Source organism: Apiospora hydei (assembly GCF_038363865.1).
Source record: "Apiospora hydei strain CBS 114990 chromosome Unknown utg000011l_segment0_segment0, whole genome shotgun sequence".
NCBI lineage: Eukaryota > Fungi > Ascomycota > Sordariomycetes > Amphisphaeriales > Apiosporaceae > Apiospora > Apiospora hydei.
Window position 1 is genome coordinate 86,078 of NW_027117370.1, and position 16,832 is coordinate 102,909.

At 53.6% G+C, this 16,832-nt stretch overlaps 5 protein-coding genes across 5 annotated transcripts; 3 read left to right on the forward strand and 2 right to left on the reverse strand.

Moving 5' to 3' along the window:
• Nucleotides 1-1,499: 1,499 nt before the first annotated feature.
• On the reverse strand, nt 1,500-2,248 carry PG997_015241 (uncharacterized protein; the record flags this gene model as incomplete). The annotated part of the gene is made up of 3 exons (XM_066819555.1): nt 1,500-1,647; nt 1,740-1,953; nt 2,029-2,248. 3 exons carry the CDS (start codon nt 2,246-2,248, stop codon nt 1,500-1,502), a joined length of 582 nt encoding a protein of 193 aa, XP_066660440.1.
• Nucleotides 2,249-2,992: 744 nt separating this feature from the next.
• Nucleotides 2,993-3,713, forward strand: PG997_015242 (uncharacterized protein; the record flags this gene model as incomplete). Its single annotated transcript, XM_066819556.1, has 2 exons — nt 2,993-3,195; nt 3,278-3,713. 2 exons carry the CDS (start codon nt 2,993-2,995, stop codon nt 3,711-3,713), a joined length of 639 nt encoding a protein of 212 aa, XP_066660441.1.
• A 4,504-nt stretch (nt 3,714-8,217) lies between these two features.
• Nucleotides 8,218-11,546, forward strand: PG997_015243 (uncharacterized protein; the record flags this gene model as incomplete). The annotated part of the gene is made up of 5 exons (XM_066819557.1): nt 8,218-8,444; nt 8,710-9,623; nt 9,694-10,449; nt 10,514-10,974; nt 11,034-11,546. The coding sequence occupies 5 exons, from the start codon at nt 8,218-8,220 to the stop codon at nt 11,544-11,546; spliced, it is 2,871 nt and encodes a 956-aa protein (XP_066660442.1).
• Nucleotides 11,547-12,235: 689 nt separating this feature from the next.
• Nucleotides 12,236-13,474, forward strand: PG997_015244 (S-adenosyl-L-methionine-dependent methyltransferase; the record flags this gene model as incomplete). The annotated part of the gene is made up of 3 exons (XM_066819558.1): nt 12,236-12,288; nt 12,531-12,924; nt 12,965-13,474. The coding sequence occupies 3 exons, from the start codon at nt 12,236-12,238 to the stop codon at nt 13,472-13,474; spliced, it is 957 nt and encodes a 318-aa protein (XP_066660443.1).
• Nucleotides 13,475-13,944: 470 nt separating this feature from the next.
• PG997_015245 (armadillo-type protein) lies at nt 13,945-16,297 on the reverse strand (the record flags this gene model as incomplete). Its single annotated transcript, XM_066819559.1, has 8 exons — nt 13,945-14,298; nt 14,352-14,689; nt 14,743-14,843; nt 14,897-15,156; nt 15,254-15,712; nt 15,780-15,931; nt 15,992-16,097; nt 16,232-16,297. 8 exons carry the CDS (start codon nt 16,295-16,297, stop codon nt 13,945-13,947), a joined length of 1,836 nt encoding a protein of 611 aa, XP_066660444.1.
• Nucleotides 16,298-16,832: the final 535 nt, after the last annotated feature.

The following is a 16,832-nucleotide window of genomic DNA, read 5'->3' on the forward strand; positions in this document are numbered from 1 at the left end:
GCGGCGTGTCTCCGGGTCCATCATCGCCTTGACCGCCTGCCGGCCGCTGAGAGGAGTGCGGATTCACTCCGGCTGTCGTTGCCCATACTGCGTGACTTATTCGTACTTACTAGCAGTAACACTGCTGCTCGGCTTGGGCCGCTCATCTCACTACGGGCGTGTTCCTTCATGAAACCCTCAACTTTCGATGGAGTGTTTTCGCTCTCGTGAGTCCTGGGTGGCAACTCTCCGAGCAATTGTAAATCCACGAGGCCTATTAATTGCAGGCGTATAAGACTTGCGATGGTGGCATCTCGGAGCGTGGTTTCGGCGTCTCAGCCTTTGCGTATCCAAAGGACACCTCTTAGATATGGCTTAGTTATCAAGTAAGCGGATGTATGATGAGGATCGCATGCATGCATGCAGGTAAGATCAACTGCTTGAGACTGAAGATCCATCGACAGATCAAGACCTGGCCGGGTGGTACTGTCCATGAAGTGTCCCAATCCACAACCAATGGATTTTTCGTCAGGAACTTGGAACACTTCCCCTAGTCTCCGGAGACTTTGATTGACAGGATCCGGACGTCCCTCGCTTCATCGGCTTGGGATCACGACGGCGCCCGGCCCCGTATCTCCGTTGGTGGACTGAAGGACCGAATTGCCGAGCCCCGGGCTCGTCGTTCCCCATCAATCCCGGTTCCTACACTCACTATAGCGTTCACGCTAAATGCAGATCCCCTTTTAGGCCTCCTTTCTGACTTCGCTTTTAAAAGGGCGAGCCATTCACATCTTTTTCCTACTTGGAGAAAACTCGCTCCGTCATTGTCGTCCCCAAAATGCACCATCACTTATATAGCAGGGGCATATATAGGTACTTTGGCGACATGGTCAATTCGGGCCTACATAGTCTACATGAAGTATACGACTATTTGGAGCAGTGATCGTCCCTCTAGAGCCGCAACATCGCTAAAGAGGGCTGCCCGGGTCGACCTTCCAAAAGAGATGCGGTTCAGATGCTCGGAGCGAGCCTCAACAATGTACGGGAAACCGGGTGAAGCAAGCAAAGCAATTTGCCGGGGGCTTCGCTTGTAGAAAGGAAAACTAGCCGAGACTTCACAATACCCAACCACTGAGAAGGAGTAAGGCAGCCCGAGATAACCTAAAACAGGCTGATTGGTGACTCTACTAAGTGATAAACATATCATTTCCAGTTTGCTGGCTTCAATCGAGCGAGGTCTCATGTAAATCATGATCCAGCTAGCGAACGTCGTTTCATTTGCTACATTCTCTCTCAACTAGAAATCTACGTCCTTGCAACACATTAACCCCCATGGTCTGAACAGTTCAGCAGCACATCCTCCGACAGCCGATGATTTGGTGCAACCCGCGTAACTCCATCTGGGGTTGCACAGAACACCAAGACCGCCGCCGTATCAGCGATGACGGTCCATCGAGTGACCTCCGACGTGGTACGCGCGGCGAAGGGGCAGACGAACTCTGGTGTCAAGGGTGCCCATGCTATGCTGGTTCTGATGTCAATCCTTGGATGAGAACAGAGACGGGTTCTTTGGCTGCGTAGACTATGCTGTAATCATCTCTCCCCATGAGCGCCATCGTGAAGTTGGGCACAGCAAAGAATTCGGCTATCTCCGGGGGCTGGAAGTCGCTGTAGTTTTGTTAGCCAATTTTCGTTGTTCAATCCTGTGGGATCGAAAGTTTATCGTCGTAGAGACAGGGAGAGGGGAGTCGAGGCCTCACATCTCGTCTTTGCAGGTGTGAGCCAGCCCAAGCTCGAACAGCTCGTCTTCAATGTTGTTGATTTTCAACTGCCATACTTCGGGCCACGCCAACTCGCATATGATGTAGTTGGTATTGTAGGTGTTGTTGGGACCGTTCTGCATCGTGACCCCGTCCCACTTCCAGGAGCTGTTGCAGACGGTCGAGGTGTTGAAGTTGGGATCATCCCATTGGACTGTGTTTCGAGATTATGAGCGAATGCCGTTTTCTCTTATTGCGAGGTATATATAATGGAGGGATGTGTTCTTACACTTGTATTCGCAGTCGAATAGCTCACTTGGGGAGGTGCGCGTGCAGTCAAGACAGACCTCTGTCAAAGTCCAGTTCTTCCAGTCGAACTGCCCGAGATCGTGAAAGGTCTTGCGTCCGCTGGGCTGAGTAGCGGTAGCGAGAGTGGCCAGATTGGTCAGCGCGTTAGGCAAGCAGGCCACTAGCGAGAGCATCAAGCTAAGAACGAGAAGGAATGCCATCGTGTGGGATGTTCTGGTCAGGGTTGAGAAGGCAAGTATGTCGAAATCAGAAGGGGTCGAGCAAATGGAGGAGGCTGGACTGCTCTGCGGGCAGGCTTGCAGGGTGGGTTATGAGTATGGTAGGTGTTCCTCAGAGGGAGGAGCGATGACCTGCCCTGGTTTTATATTCACCATTTCTCTTTTGCTGCCTTCCGGGGGAAAAAGGCAACACCTACTCAGCAACATTCACACCGCTGGATTGTGGTCAATAAGGGACGTGGAGTTTGGCAGTCACTTGTCATCGAGAGCAACATACCACAAAGGCGATGCTGTGTGTGTGGCTCTGTATTCCAACTGTGCGTGTTGCTCGCAAGATCGCATCGGCTCCTGAACTTCAACCCGACAAACCTGACGCATCCAATGGTGGTTCGCGCTTCGTACAGAAGAAATCCACGAGGGATGCCTGCGGCTAGCCGCTGTACCTGCTTTGATCTCTGCCTTTTATGGAAATGAAAGCAGGTTGACAAGCAAACACCCGTCCTGCTTCTCGAAGACACTCTTTGTGTTTCCAGGCTTTCGCCCGGGCTTCGATACTCCCAGCTCATAGGTTATGGGTGCATATTAACTCGGTATTTCTTAAGTTCAAAGCAACGATATCCGAAGCATGAGCCCGCCTGTTAGATCGGAAGCAAACTCGAAGCCAGCTTAGGCAACGTTGGTATTCCTGCCACAGATGCAGTCAATCGACATAGATGCCATTACACGATGTGGCCGGGTCTCGAACCCTTCGCCATCGAAGATCTGGTCGCAGTTTCCAAGGCAAAGTTTGAGCATCAACAACGAGAATATATCTTGACTTTGATTGGACATACCCCGAAGCTTCAGGCTCAACCGAGACATACATGCTCAAGTGGTACAACAACAGCTGGCCGACCTAGTGAGTCTCTCAGTGGTATTTGTAGCTTTCGGTATAAGATCTGCCATTGTCAAGAGCGAGTAGTCATATCATACCAGCCAACAGTGTTGAACTGCTTACTTCACTTGCCGCAGCTCCGTTCAGAGAGAGAAAGGCTTCCAGACTCCTGGCGACATCCAAGCTCTTGGGATGCATTTTCTTTGGTTTTCATCCGAGTTTGAGGCCTCTCGCGAGAGTATCGCCGTGGTACCCTTTCACGCCAGGAAAAGAACACAAGTAGACCCTTGGGTAGGTTCTTGTGGTAGCAGTAAATACTCCGAGATATCACAGGGTCACTCGCTGCTTGTGTTGATCGGAGCGGGCGGCCATTCGCCTTCGTACCACAGTGCCACCGAGGTCGGCAAACAGCCGCCCTACCACGGAAATGGTAAGCTACTTCTCAAGATGGACCAAAGCGGTCAGCTTCGCCATTTTCGTCCACCATGCACTTACAGTTCTGGAAAGTCGAGAGTCAAGCTCATCAGCATTCTTCCGGGGCCCGTCTGCGGTCTAGGGGGCACAGGCCGGTAACCACGGGATCGAATGCAGGCGCCCAGCGTACGCGGTCCTATCGTAGGTGAGAGTAAATCCTGGCTGGAAACATGATTTCAGGAAAGCACCTTTCGAGTCGAGAGGCTAGGAAGACCAAGCGAGATAGATGCCACTAAGGATTTGATCCGAATACACCTCCTTTTCGGCAGTAACCATGGGGTCCTTTTATCCACGATGCTCCTACGTCGATTCTTGATATATGACGATGTTGGAGGCGGTATGCTCACCGCATGAATCAGTCTGGCCTTCTCTTGGTTTCACAGAGGGGAGAAGCTGACGCCAACTGTCTCAAGCACAGTCGCCATGATGGTATACATTCTCCGGTCGTCTGCTGTGCGTTGTGAGGACCACGATATCGGCGGCAGTTGATACGGGAGCTCAATCAGAACTTTCCTTTTCCTTTGATGCACACGTGTTTGTAACCGCTTGTTACACCCGAATGGTCCCGCATTCGGCTCGACTTGTCAATCAGGTCGATGCTGAAGCTGTGTCCCACGTGTAGAAGCAAATGTCATTTCGGGCAGAAGCCGACGTATAATTTCTGATATGCGATACGATAGCATCGAAGAATCACATCTCCGCTGTCACGCCCGGTCCTGTGCTTATTCGTGGTATGGATATCCAATCCAAGCAACTGGCCATTTCCAGATTGTGGCTTCCCTGTGGTGGAAACCCGAGTCGTGCAGCTGCCCCCAAGAACACAGACCCCCTCGGACGGTAAGAAGCGCGAGCCCAAACCACTCGGGCCTGGCCAATGCGACATTGGATATCATCCTCCTCCAGTCGTCCAACTCCTCAGCCTTGCACTTCAGTGGAGGTCGGCAGTTCCAACCATACGAGGGCTATCCTATGCTGTTTGTGCATGAACTCGTGGCGATGCTCCTCTACCGACGGGGAGGCTATCGCACGCAGTTCCGTTACTGGACATGGAAGCTGAGCCTGGGGGCTATCCGTCCTCTTGTCGCAACTATTCCTATGGAACGACGGCCGTAGAGTTCGGCCATTGGACCCGGCCGCTGGAAGGCGTGGGTCCCTGAACCAAGGGCAGTGCTATATTTCATACCTCTGGTATCATCACGTTGGCTTTGACTAACCAGCGATATGCCACCCAACGATCAGGCATTGCGAGCCCCATCTTCCGTGTGCGTCTCGATTCCAATCTTGGTTGATGCTTGGTTTCCACTGGTGTTGCATTGATCATTCTATTTGAAGACTTTCTCAGCGTGGACAGTAATCGCACGTTTCACCTGCCTGCCGTAGACCGGCCTCAAAGGGGGCAGTGTTCACTTGCATGTCCGGAAATTGGTACGGTGAGGATGGGGAATAGGCAAGACTATACGGCCATGCCCTCTATTCACATTGCCAGGTCGTCGTATGTTAACCTCCGTTGGGCCGCGCGAAGGCCCGGAACACACGGACTTGGAATTGGTAGTATTGTCATGAGCCGTTTTGCTGACATGTGCAGATTTGTCGCAAAAGAAGGGGCAGTGCTCTCGCAAGAAGCGTAGTAGATCCGCTGCCGACTTGGTGGTTCGTGATCCAGATTTGGAGTATTCTGCGTCTGCCAAAGGAAAGCAGATTTTGGTCACCGCAAGTTGCTATCGAATATGCAATGCATACAGATATGTTGATCTCATGCAGGATGAGCGAGGCTGTACATGGCGCATCGTTACATTGGGGACGGACATGTTGCCGAGCTGCTCTCAGCTTTCGGCAGCTCAACAGCAACCCGACAGACTAATGTACATGTGGCATGCATGTGGGATATGCCCTTTTCGACTGGAAAGCAATGCTTACTCGGTGGCCAAAAGGCCGAGACGCATCAAAAACGAAACTCACCAGTTAGGTTCTTCAGGCCTGGGTTTGCCACTGCGCCAATCAGCATAGGGCTGGCTGGGCGCTGGACGACTCCGCCGCAACTAGTCATCAGTCATCATCGGACCGCCGGCCAGATTCTTCTATCTCGCGACGTTACTTTTGGCGTCATTTGGGGTCTCTTTTTCGCAGATCTCTCCTTGCTTCCTCGTTGCTTCTTCTGTGCACTTGCTGCTTTTTCGGCGCCGATGCTACAAACAGATCTTATCGTTCCAGCACACAACGACAAATTTGAAGCAGAACTCGCAGAGGGCGATAAATTAGAGGCTAGCTTGGGAAATGGAGGAGATCGACACTGGACTTTTCCATCGACCCGCTACCCATTTCTATAAATAGCCCTCACCACACCACTTCTACAGGGGTTGGGCTTGCATGAATAAGGCCGTGCTCCACTCACACCCATGGAACTTTTTTGGGTTGAGATGCATCTCAACTTTTTCTCTCCCGTTGTGTTTCCGAACTATCAGGTCGGTGACATAAGAAACATATCGCGGGGAATCCATGAGGGCAGTTTCACGTCAAATTCGACCGCGCAAATATGATAGCGTGGATATTATATATCCTGGCGGTGCAATTGCCGAGGTTCTATGGCCCCGCCGTGCGGCTATTACATGGCGACACTTCGTGCCGAATGCGAATACATACTTGCGCCGAGCTCGTATAGGTGGGCAAGCATCACAGGACTGAGGCAAGACGGACGGGGAACGGTCGACGGTGTTTTCCCTTGTACATACATTGAGACTGAACGTGATAGAACAGAAATTGCCGGTTTCCATCTGTGACGACCCCACGTTACGGAGAATACCAGACATTGAACTCTGGCAAACGAACCAGCAGCAGTCCTTTCATCGCCAAGGACCTTGGAAGGATCTGTAGAGATGTAAGTCAAGTTTGTATAGCAATCGAGTATACTGACGGGCCCCAACCCACAATATACTACTCCTAGAAAATTAGGTATTATGATAGACCTGTCACCTGCCAGGATGAGAGAGCCCATCCAATCCGAAGCAGGTCTTTGATCCAGGTGAGATTAGGCACTTTCTTCGCGCAGCAAATGTGATGAAAGCATTGCCATCACGTTTTGCTTTGTCGCAGGGCTCTCTACAGATAAGTAAGTACCTACCTATCCAGCTAGCATCTTAGTCAGAAGGCGGGGGCCAGAAGCTACCGACGCTTTGGACCTGGGATCCTGAATACCTCCGGGCTACATACACCCTAATACAGTTGGCTGTCCGGTTCTGCCCAATGTGGCCAGTAAGGTGAATGAGAAACAGATGCGTCAGTCAAGTACAGTATGCTCCCGGTGGCAGCCAGATCATTCCCCGTTTGGAGGTATGGGCTGAAGCAGGGAATGATTCTCTCCTCCAACCAACCTACAACTCTAGGGCTCACGTTCAACAACTTCCTTTTCCGTTTCCCAACCGTGTCGAATGAACCAGGAAACTCTGCCCACAATCTTCCATCTATTGGTATCACCAAGCGCGCTTTGGCGAGAGAGAGTGTCAATTTCGACTGCGGCCGGGGCTTTATGAAGTTTTGATAACCAGTACCATTTCGGGCCACACACCACACAGCCGTGGCTTTGTTACTTCACCTCACTATAGCTCTCCCGTCTCTCGCCTTTGTGCCATTCCTACTTCCACCCCCACTACGAGGCATAGGAGCCAAGACTTAGTGCTATCTCTCCTTTGATGCTGGGAGAGTCTACTTCGTCCGGTAAAGCAATAATACGCCGGGAATGGAGTAGCCTCAAGCCTAGCTGCCAAGCCTGAGTACGCCAAATACCGAGAGAGAGAGAGAGAGAGAGAGAGAGAGAGGAGGGAACTGAACACACAACAGGACAAAATAGTTTTCGTTGCGGAGGCTACTTACTGTTACTACTACTTACACTTACATACCCTTGCCGATCTCCGTTATCTTCCCATCTTGCTACCATCCCGCTATACGTATCATACACCCAGGCCAAGGTCAGCAGAAAGAAGCCAGAAGTTGAGAAAAGGCGAGTGGCACTGGGGACTAACCTGCTGGTATTGGAGGTGTTCTCGTTGCACAGCCCCTTTGAAGTTGCCTCCCACCCCTGCAAATACAGCTGCAGGAGGAAGAGCCCTGGACCCATCAACTTGACTCGATTCGGCCCAGAGAAGCTTGTCAGCGCTGGCGAGCAAGGTGATCAATCCGACGAAAGAATACGCCAAATCCATCCCATCCGTCCCATCTTTTCTTTGTCTTATTGCAGGTTCCCCTTGAACTGCAGCTCTCAGCAGCACCTGGCACGCACCGCAAATACGCGCAGCAGCAGCAGCAGCAGCAGCACAGCACAGCTCCTCCCACAAACCGCACATCAATTTCCCTGTACGGGTACATAACCATCTATCTGGTGTGTGTGTGTGTGCGTGCGTGTGTGGTACGGCTGGCTATACGGTGTGTGTGTGTGTGGTGTGTGGTTAAAGCCCATCCTGCCATTTTATTTTCCCTCTTGCCTTGGACAGGACAGGTTTGAGTCAAAGAAGAAGGCGCAAGCAACTTATTCCAAACTAGTTGGTGTTTTATTGTTGTATTATTTGTATTGTTCCCTCCCCATTCCAAGGAGTGGGTAATAAACATAACTATGCCCTCCTTCGGCCGCCTTGGAAAGCAGAGCAATCGATCTCAGCATAACCTGGCCGCTGAGCAGCAGCAGCAACAGCAGCAACAGCAGCAACAGCAACAGCAACAACAGCAACCGCTGCCGCCGACGCCCCCTCTCGACACTGGTCACCTCGTCCTCCGGCACGGGCTCTCTTGCGGGCTCTGCACATACTCCACCTTCTGCCTCGTCGACGGCGCTGAGTTCAAGTGACTCATTCCATCTACAGGACTCACGTTCGGCTCAACAGCAGCAGCAGCAGCAACAGCAGCTTCAATTGCGCATTCAGCAGCAGCAGGCCCAGCAAGCGCAACAGCAGCAGGCCCAGCAGCCGTTTCAGCGTCAGCAACAGGATCAGCCGCCACTACTCCAGCAGCAGGTGCCCCAATTCCAGCAGCACCAGCAGGGTCCTCCGCCGCCTTTAGTGCAACAGCAGGGTCAATCCCAGAGCTACTCAGGCGGTAATAATAATAGCAGCAACCTGGGGCAGAGCACCACCACTGATCCCACCGCCCTTACGTCAAACCACCCCGCCGGCCACACCACCGACCCAGCGAATAATTCCGCTGCTTTTGCCAACCACATCAACCTCAATCATCTCCAACAGCAGCAGCAGCAGCAGCACTTCGTTCCAAGACCGCCGCCCAAATCGCAAACCAGCCAAGACTTTTCGGAGCAGGTGTCGCGATCCCAATCGACTCGCTACCCACAGCAGGTCTCTACCCCCATCCAGTCGCAGCTGCAATTCGCCGCTGCCAGCTCGGCCGACGACCTGCCGCAGACCCTTAGCTCCCCTATTGTTTCCCAGGGCCAACACCTGGGCCAGCAGCAGACCATTGGTGCCCCATTTCCACAGCACCCTCAGCAGCAGCCGCAGCAGCAGCAGCAGCAGCAGCCCGCGGCCCCCACAGAAAACAAGCGATCCGCTAGGAAGCTGATCAAGAAGATTGTAGCTGGTGCATCATCGGCCAGCGGTCGCAGCAGTAACAGCAATAACAACAGTAGCAATCCTTCCTCTTCGGATCAACACTCGTACCACCAGCACCACAATTCCTACGACAACTCACCTGGCCTCGGTCGTAGGTCATCCAAGCGAATTAGCAACAACTTTCCGCCTTCGATTCGGACTACGGGTGTTTCCCAAACCTCAATTGAGCAGCAGCAGCAACAGCAGCAGCAGACACCACTGCAGCCCTCTGACTGGCCGCCCCAGGACCAGGAGCAACCACCACCGCCGCCGCCGAAACATCAACCACAACAACCCCCGCCTTCGTTAGGCCACCAGCCCGTCAATCCTTCACCACTCTCACAAGGCGGTGGTGACAGCGACCAAGGCTACAATCGCGACCACAACAATATTGCCATCAGTCCCGAGCTGCAGAGTGCAGGTACAAACAATCAGGAGCCCCGCCCCCCACCCCCACCAGACCACCATCCGGCAGGTGCCCACCGACCAAGATTCCTCGCCTTACAGTGCAAACGAGGACATCGCCTACCAGCACCAGATTCGTGCCCAGCAGCTTCTACAGCAGGCTCAAGCCCAGGCGCAGGCCCATGTTCAGGCCGATCAACAACAGCAACAGTCACCACAACAACAGCTCTACGGACGTGTCGTCGTCGACCCCGCTCAGGATCAGTACCGTCAGCAATACCCTGCCCCTCCAGGCCAAGTACAATATCAGCAGGGCAATCCTCCGCCGCTGTACACCACGCATCTAGGAGCTGAGACTCAGCATCCAAACCCCGAGACCGTGTCCCAGCTGTCGCATGATTCTTCCATTACCGACACCGACGCACGGTCATCTGTCATCTTCAGCGAACAGCACACGCCTGCTCTGAGCTACACCCAGCTAGACCAGCGACAAGTGCAGCCTCACGCATCTTCTCCAGCACCGCAGTCGGACAACATGCCGCCTCCGACCGGTGCACCTCCCTCTACTCGTAGATCAGGCGAGAATGAGAAGAACATGAGAGCTGCTGGTCAAGTTGAGCCCCCTCCCGGCCCGCCTCCGGGCTATCGCCACAGCCAGGGGCCCAACCTTGGCTCACTGCCTCCCACGCCTGGTGTCCCCAGCAATGTGCAAGCCTACCGTGCGAGCAATGTTCCGGATCGACAGCAGTTCGATAATGCAGGCGCTGAGGCTGGCCGCAACAGCCCTCAGCCCTCTAACACGGAGCGGGAATCTGACCCCGAGAAGCAGTTTAAAGATCTTCGTAGGCCTCGCCCTCTCGCGTTGTGCTGGTGACCGACTTGATTATTAACTAATGAGTAATATAGTGACCAAGTATAAGAACGTAAAGAGACTCTACTTTGACGGCAAGTCGCAAATAGAGCAGCTTAATGGCCAGGTCGAACAGCTCCAGAATGCTGTGGCCAACCAACGGATTTCGCAGTCCCGCACAGCGCTTGATGACAATGAGTATACTACCCGATTCAACCGCTTGAACGGCGCGATCAACAATCTCTCGTTCAACATTCGTAAAGACTGGAAGACGGTACCCAGCTGGATCGAGAGATATGTCAGCGCCGAGGCGATCAAGACAGGCAAACAGGAGATGACGGCTGTCGGACGTGCCGTCATCATTCGGTGGGTAGTGGATGAGATTTTCAACAAGTGCTTCCATCCCGGTCTTGAGATCGAACTTAGCCAGCACCTGAAGCGCATCGAGCAGAACATTCGCAGATTTTCGTACACGCTCAGCACGGGGGAGGAATACGAGGCACTAACATCCAAGGTGGTAAGCTGGCGGATGGCTACGCTGGAAGGCCTGCAGCAGGCCCTGAATGCACCCGAGAGCGGAGACCACCGCCAAGACTTCACAACACTGACTTCAACCAACCTCACGGCGCATCTGTATCAGCATATGGTAGAACCGCCGCCCCCGGGAGTGGACGGAAGTGTGGCCATGATTGTGGAACTGGCCGTCGGGATTGCGGCCAATCTGTCGTTGGAGAGCCGGGATGTGGCGCTGGTGTTACCCTGCCTGGTGATGCGATAAAAGCAGACTTCATGGAGACAGAAAAGCAGGCGCTCCCTCCCCTGCCAGACCCCGAAGAAGGCGAAGAGAGCGGCAAGGACAACGAGAAAGCAGCAAAACGTGAGAAGACCAAGAGTGGTATGTTGACAATGCTGGGAAGCCAACAGCAGCCCGGAAGTAGAAAAGGCAGCATTGTTTCGAATACTGACATGGCGGAACCGACAGCACCACCACCCAAGGACGCCAGTAAGGTTCGTTTTGCTGGATTCATAGCAGTGGAGGTACGAGGACGACAGGTGCTTGTCAAGGCACCGGTGTGGACTTTAGGATAGTGGTTTGGATGGAAGGAGTCATGATTACAAGCGTTGCTAGCCATTATGGTATTCTTGCTGCCCAGGTCGGGATATCCAACCGGAGTTGGGGCTCAGCACATTGCTATTTGTTGGAAGCAGAGGGAAAGTAGATGATAATGCTGGGTCGGTGTGAAATCCAAGCTCCAATACCTCGAGCCGACTCGGAGTTGGAGTCGTGGGTGACGGGCGAGGACTCGGTGAAGAAGGAGGCTGTTTAGCGCTTTTGAGGAAGCGTAATGGATGTGAAGAGGCCTGAAATCGAGAAGCTTCAAAACGGCACGCGGATAAGCCCCTTCTATATACCCCTGGCAACCTTTTGAGCTTCTTGAATATGATCTATAGTTTCCTCATGATGTAGAAATCACGCCCGATAGGGGATGGATATACCAACGCAGCTTCACCGCCTGCCGTCTTGGTACCTTTTGGCCTCCCCTGTGTCTGTACACTATCAGTTTCTGCCGGTTGCCCCTCCATGCGACTATCAACAAATTCGCTGTTGGAAGGATAACCCCGCGGAGTGCTAGGGTAGATAGACAATTCGAAGGATTGCGCTCGTCTGGCTGTGAATCCCAGAGCATATATTTCACGGAAGACTTGAGCAGCAGCCGTGACCGGGATTCGCGACATCATCATCATCACAACCCATTCCCAACAAAGACACAACCAAGATGGCGGCCAAACCGACGCACCTGGAGCCGTCAGAGCTCGGAACCAAAGAATAGTTCGTACTGGCCTAATCCAAGAATACCTACCCTTGCCTCTGTCACTGCCCTGCATGATCTTCACCCTGGTTGTTCGTGTGCATTACATGTCATACATACAAGAATACAATACCGTCTTGGGCCTTGTAGACGATCATACACACATCATGCGCAAACTTGCTCCCGTCCATATAACGGGCGCCCTCTGATCCGTTCTTTCTTCATGTAACACCAACACTGACACTAACACAAAAACAAACAGCTGGGACAACCTCTACACCAACGAACTCACCAACCACGAGCACGACCCGGCCGACACGGGCACCAACTGGTTCGAGGACTCGGACGCGCAGGAGAAGCTGATCGAGTTCCTCGACGAGTTCCTCCTCGAATCCTCCTCCGACGAAGACGACGAGACGAAGAAAAGGACGAAGAAGGACACGAGTTTCCTGGACCTCGGCACGGGCAATGGCGACATGCTCTTCGGCCTCCGCGACGCCGGCTGGACGGGCCCCATGCTCGGCGTCGACTACAGCGAGCGCAGCGTCGAGTTTGCGCAGCGGATTGAGGAGGCGCGGCGGAAGGGGTTGACGCCTCGGCATACTTTCGACGACGACGCCGACGATTCCGACGACGAACAAGAACAAGAACAAAAAGTAGAAACACCAGCGGCAGAGGAGGAGACGGAGACGGAAGCAATCGACTTCCAAATCCACGACATCCTCACCCCCTCGCAACCCCTCGCCGCCAAATCCCCCCAACGCCGGCCGCGGCTGGGACGTCGTCCTCGACAAGGGCACCTTCGACGCCATCTCGCTCAGCTCCGAGACGGACCCCGCCACCGGCCGGCGCGTGTCGGAAAACTACCGCGCGCGCGTGCTGCCGCTTGTGCGCGAGGGCGGCCTCTTCCTCGTGACGAGCTGCAACTGGACCGAGGACGAGCTCGACAAGTGGTTCGCCGGCGAGCAACAGAAGCAGGAGGGACAAGAAGAAGAACAAGAGCAAGCAGACGAAGAAGAGCGCAGGTGGCGGTTCCAGCAGGTCGGGCGGGTCGAGTATCCCAGCTTCAGCTTCGGCGGCGTCAAGGGTCGACCATCAGCAGTCTGTGTTTCCGGAAGATGGCTAGGGCTTCATCATGACAGCCTCGATAAGCTAAATAAAGTACACAGAAGAAAAGGACGGGAAACATGTCCTTATACAAACTGATAATAGTTTTGGCGACCGAAAACTCCCAGTAGAACACGGGTTCAAAGGCCGTTGTTGCCGTATATCCAAGTTGTTTTTCGATCTCAAATCATTGCATTTATTCTTTTTTCGTGATCTCGGCTACGTAACCTGTACTACTCATACAACTGTTTCTCGATGGCGCTTGCGAGAAGAAGCATGCCTCGTACCGAGTCCTTCCATACTCCGCGCTCCCTGAGACTCGTGATGCCGGGGTCTATTTCAATCCATGGCCGACTCCCAAAACCTGAATGCTAGTTTTCTAGTAGGACCAAAGTCTCTGACCTTCTGTCATAGAAGTACTGTGTGTCGCTCAAAGCTCCAGGACAACAGTGGTAAGGGTATTTTCATGGTTCAACGCCTTCCAGTATCACCACTTTAGAGTCGGTTGTGGGGTCGGGGTCCACCCAAGGACGACTGACGAGAGTTGTTTCATTATGAGTCTGTCCCTTCTAAGGCGACGTGTTCATAGGATCACCTCCTGCGCCGGGGACAGCAGCAGCTGCCGTTGTGGCGAAGAACCTGACATCAACGTCGTCATCCTTCTGCAGCTTCTCCAGACACGGCATGATTCTCTCGTTAATGAGCTCCAAAGACTTCGGCGAGGCCGTGATCTCCTTCTCTCCAGCCTTTTCTAGCGAGTAGATCGTGCCTTGCTCCGGAAGACGTTTTAAGACATCAATCAGGGCCGCATACGTCTTAGCCACGTTGAATCGGATGTTGGGGATCTCGTCCGCGACCAGCTTGTCAAGCATGGGCAGAATCGACTCGCTGATGACCTCCAAGCTGACAACACTCGTCAAGGTCTAAGAAGTATTAGTGACTGGCCAACAACATTGGATGCGTAACCATGACTTACCGTGATGGCAAAGCAGGTGGTCATTCGGTAGAGGTAGTTGGGGTGCGTGCCCATGGCCATGACCTTCGGGATGATGGCCTCGCTGGCCCACTCCACTCCAAACACCTCTGTGAGCTTCTTCAGGTTGTGCGTAGCGGCCTCTCTGATGGAGAAGACGGTGTCACCGAGCCAGCCCATGCAGAGCCCACTCAACTTTTCATCGAAGAACTGCACACCCAGCTGGCTGGCGAGCAGGGGAATGTACTCAATGATAGCGAGTCTGACTCTCCACTGCTTATCCTCGGCAAGCTGGACGATAGCAGGGAGGAGCGATTGTGATAGGAGATCGATACCAATAACTACAAAAGTCAGTTAGGCCGTGGGTTCAAATCCCATCAAAGACAGCACGTACCCTGGTTAACAAGCTCCAGCTTGGAGATTATGTGCAGGCGGACTTCGGGGAACTCGTCCTTCAACATTTGGAGGAACATAGGGAGCAGGTGATCGATCGTCCTGCACGTTGTCAGTTAGTATGCTAACGCAAGCCCGTATCTGGCGTCACTTACTCTTGCTTGCCCAGGATAGGAGCCAGGCCGCTGATCTGAGTACCCAGCGCGGCACGGACGTGCTGCGAGGTATCCGACACCAGGTCTTCAACAGAGCTCATGATTTCATTAAGGAGTACTGTCCGGTCGACCAGAGCACAGAAACCAGGGATCTGTCCAGCAATCGCAGTTCTGACTTCAGCTTCGTTATCCTTCAGCAGCTTTACGAAAGAGGGCACCAGATCCCGGGAAACGACTTCCTCGTCTACCGCCTTGGCGATCTGTAAAAACTTGTCAGCTGCCGTCCATTACTGTCTCGATGATGTTGGTGTAACTCATCGCATACCTTTCAAATCTATCAGCAATCATGTATCGGACTCTCCAGCTCTTATCTTCTATCAGGTTGCGCAGAGATGTGAGCAGAACGCCGTGGCTGGCTTGCTGTTCTTTGGGAACGACTTCGGCGATGGAAATGAGGATTTCGACGGTCAGCAGGCGCACACTATCCTGGTCGTCCTGTGCAAGGTGTTGGAAGAGGGGTATCATTTCGTCAACGACGATGGCGGCTGGCATCTCCTTTACGAATTTGGCCATGTTGGTGGCCGACTGTCTTCGGACCATGGGCGTCTCATCGTGGACCAAGAGCCCGAATTGTTGGCGCAGCTGGACCTGGATGGCCGGGGACACCTTCTTGTAGGGCGTGGTGAAGAGACCGCATCCTGAAACCTTCGAGGTAAACCAGTCTGCCTTTGCGAGTCGGATGGTGAGAGGGATGAAGTATTCCTCGACTTGTTGGGGCGAAAGCTCTTCGCAGATCTTGTTGAGCGACTCGACGGCCTGTCGAAAAGTATGTGATTAGATATGCTCGAGAGAGGCGACCAAGACAGAAAAGGGCTGGGCTCACCTTATCTCTGACGACGGGCTCCTCGATGGCAGCGAGGTTCTCGAGGGGAGACAGCAGGACGTGTCCCCATTGAGGCCCACCGACGTATTCGATGAAGCTGCCAAGCTCCTCGCTGAGTGCAACTAGCACTTCATCTTCATCTTCGACCGACTCTGTTGTACGCGTATTAGTAGGCTACGACGAGAGGTGGAAAGGTGGATATTGTGGCTGACCATCGAGAAAGGGGATGAGCTCCTCCCGAGTGCGCTCGGCTCCCAGGGCGAGGGCGATGGTCGAAAGTCGGTGGATGGCGTTCAGGCGGAGGAGGACATCATCGTGCTGCGGAGTAGTTAGCGGCGTGCATCCCAAAAGAGAGGCGGCGGCTGCTGCTGCTGTGGGAAGGGCGATGATGGCGGCTGTCGATGTCGTGACAGGCGGGCAAGCAGCCAGGCATGGATGGCGGTGGTACGGACCTTGAGTTCATCTATAAGCACGGCGATGGGGTAGAGCTCGTCGTTCGCATTCGGCGCGTCAGCCATGGCGAACTAACTGCAGGGTCGGTGGTGGTGTCGGTGGTGGTGTCGGTGGTGGTGTTGCAGTTGATTGGGAATTGGAAGAGGGTTTGTTGCTGATCGCGTGCGTAAGTAAGTGAGTGTGATGCAACGACAACGAGATTTGCTACCAGCCGCCTCGCCGGGGTTGCATACCAAGCAGCAGCTCGTAAGGCTTGCACTCCTCCCTCGTCCAATTAGTGCCGTTCGGGGGACTACTACGGGTTTTTGCCAGAGAAACCTACGGTTAGCGGGCTGCGGCGGCGGAGGGAAGCGATGCGGGGACGGTCCAGGTCCAGGAAGCGGCTGAGTCCAGGAGAAGGATTAAATCTAGAATTCTAATGTATTGCGAAAAGGCCTTTTTCTTTAATGCTCCAGGTGAACAAGATGGACAGTGAAGGGACGTGAAATCATCGAGGGGTATCTTGGTCGGTGGTTGTTGTGTGGAGAGAGTCAAGTTTGGCTTGGTTAGGTACGTGTGGCTGGCCTGGTCAAAGAGAGAGAACAACTGGATCGGGAAAAG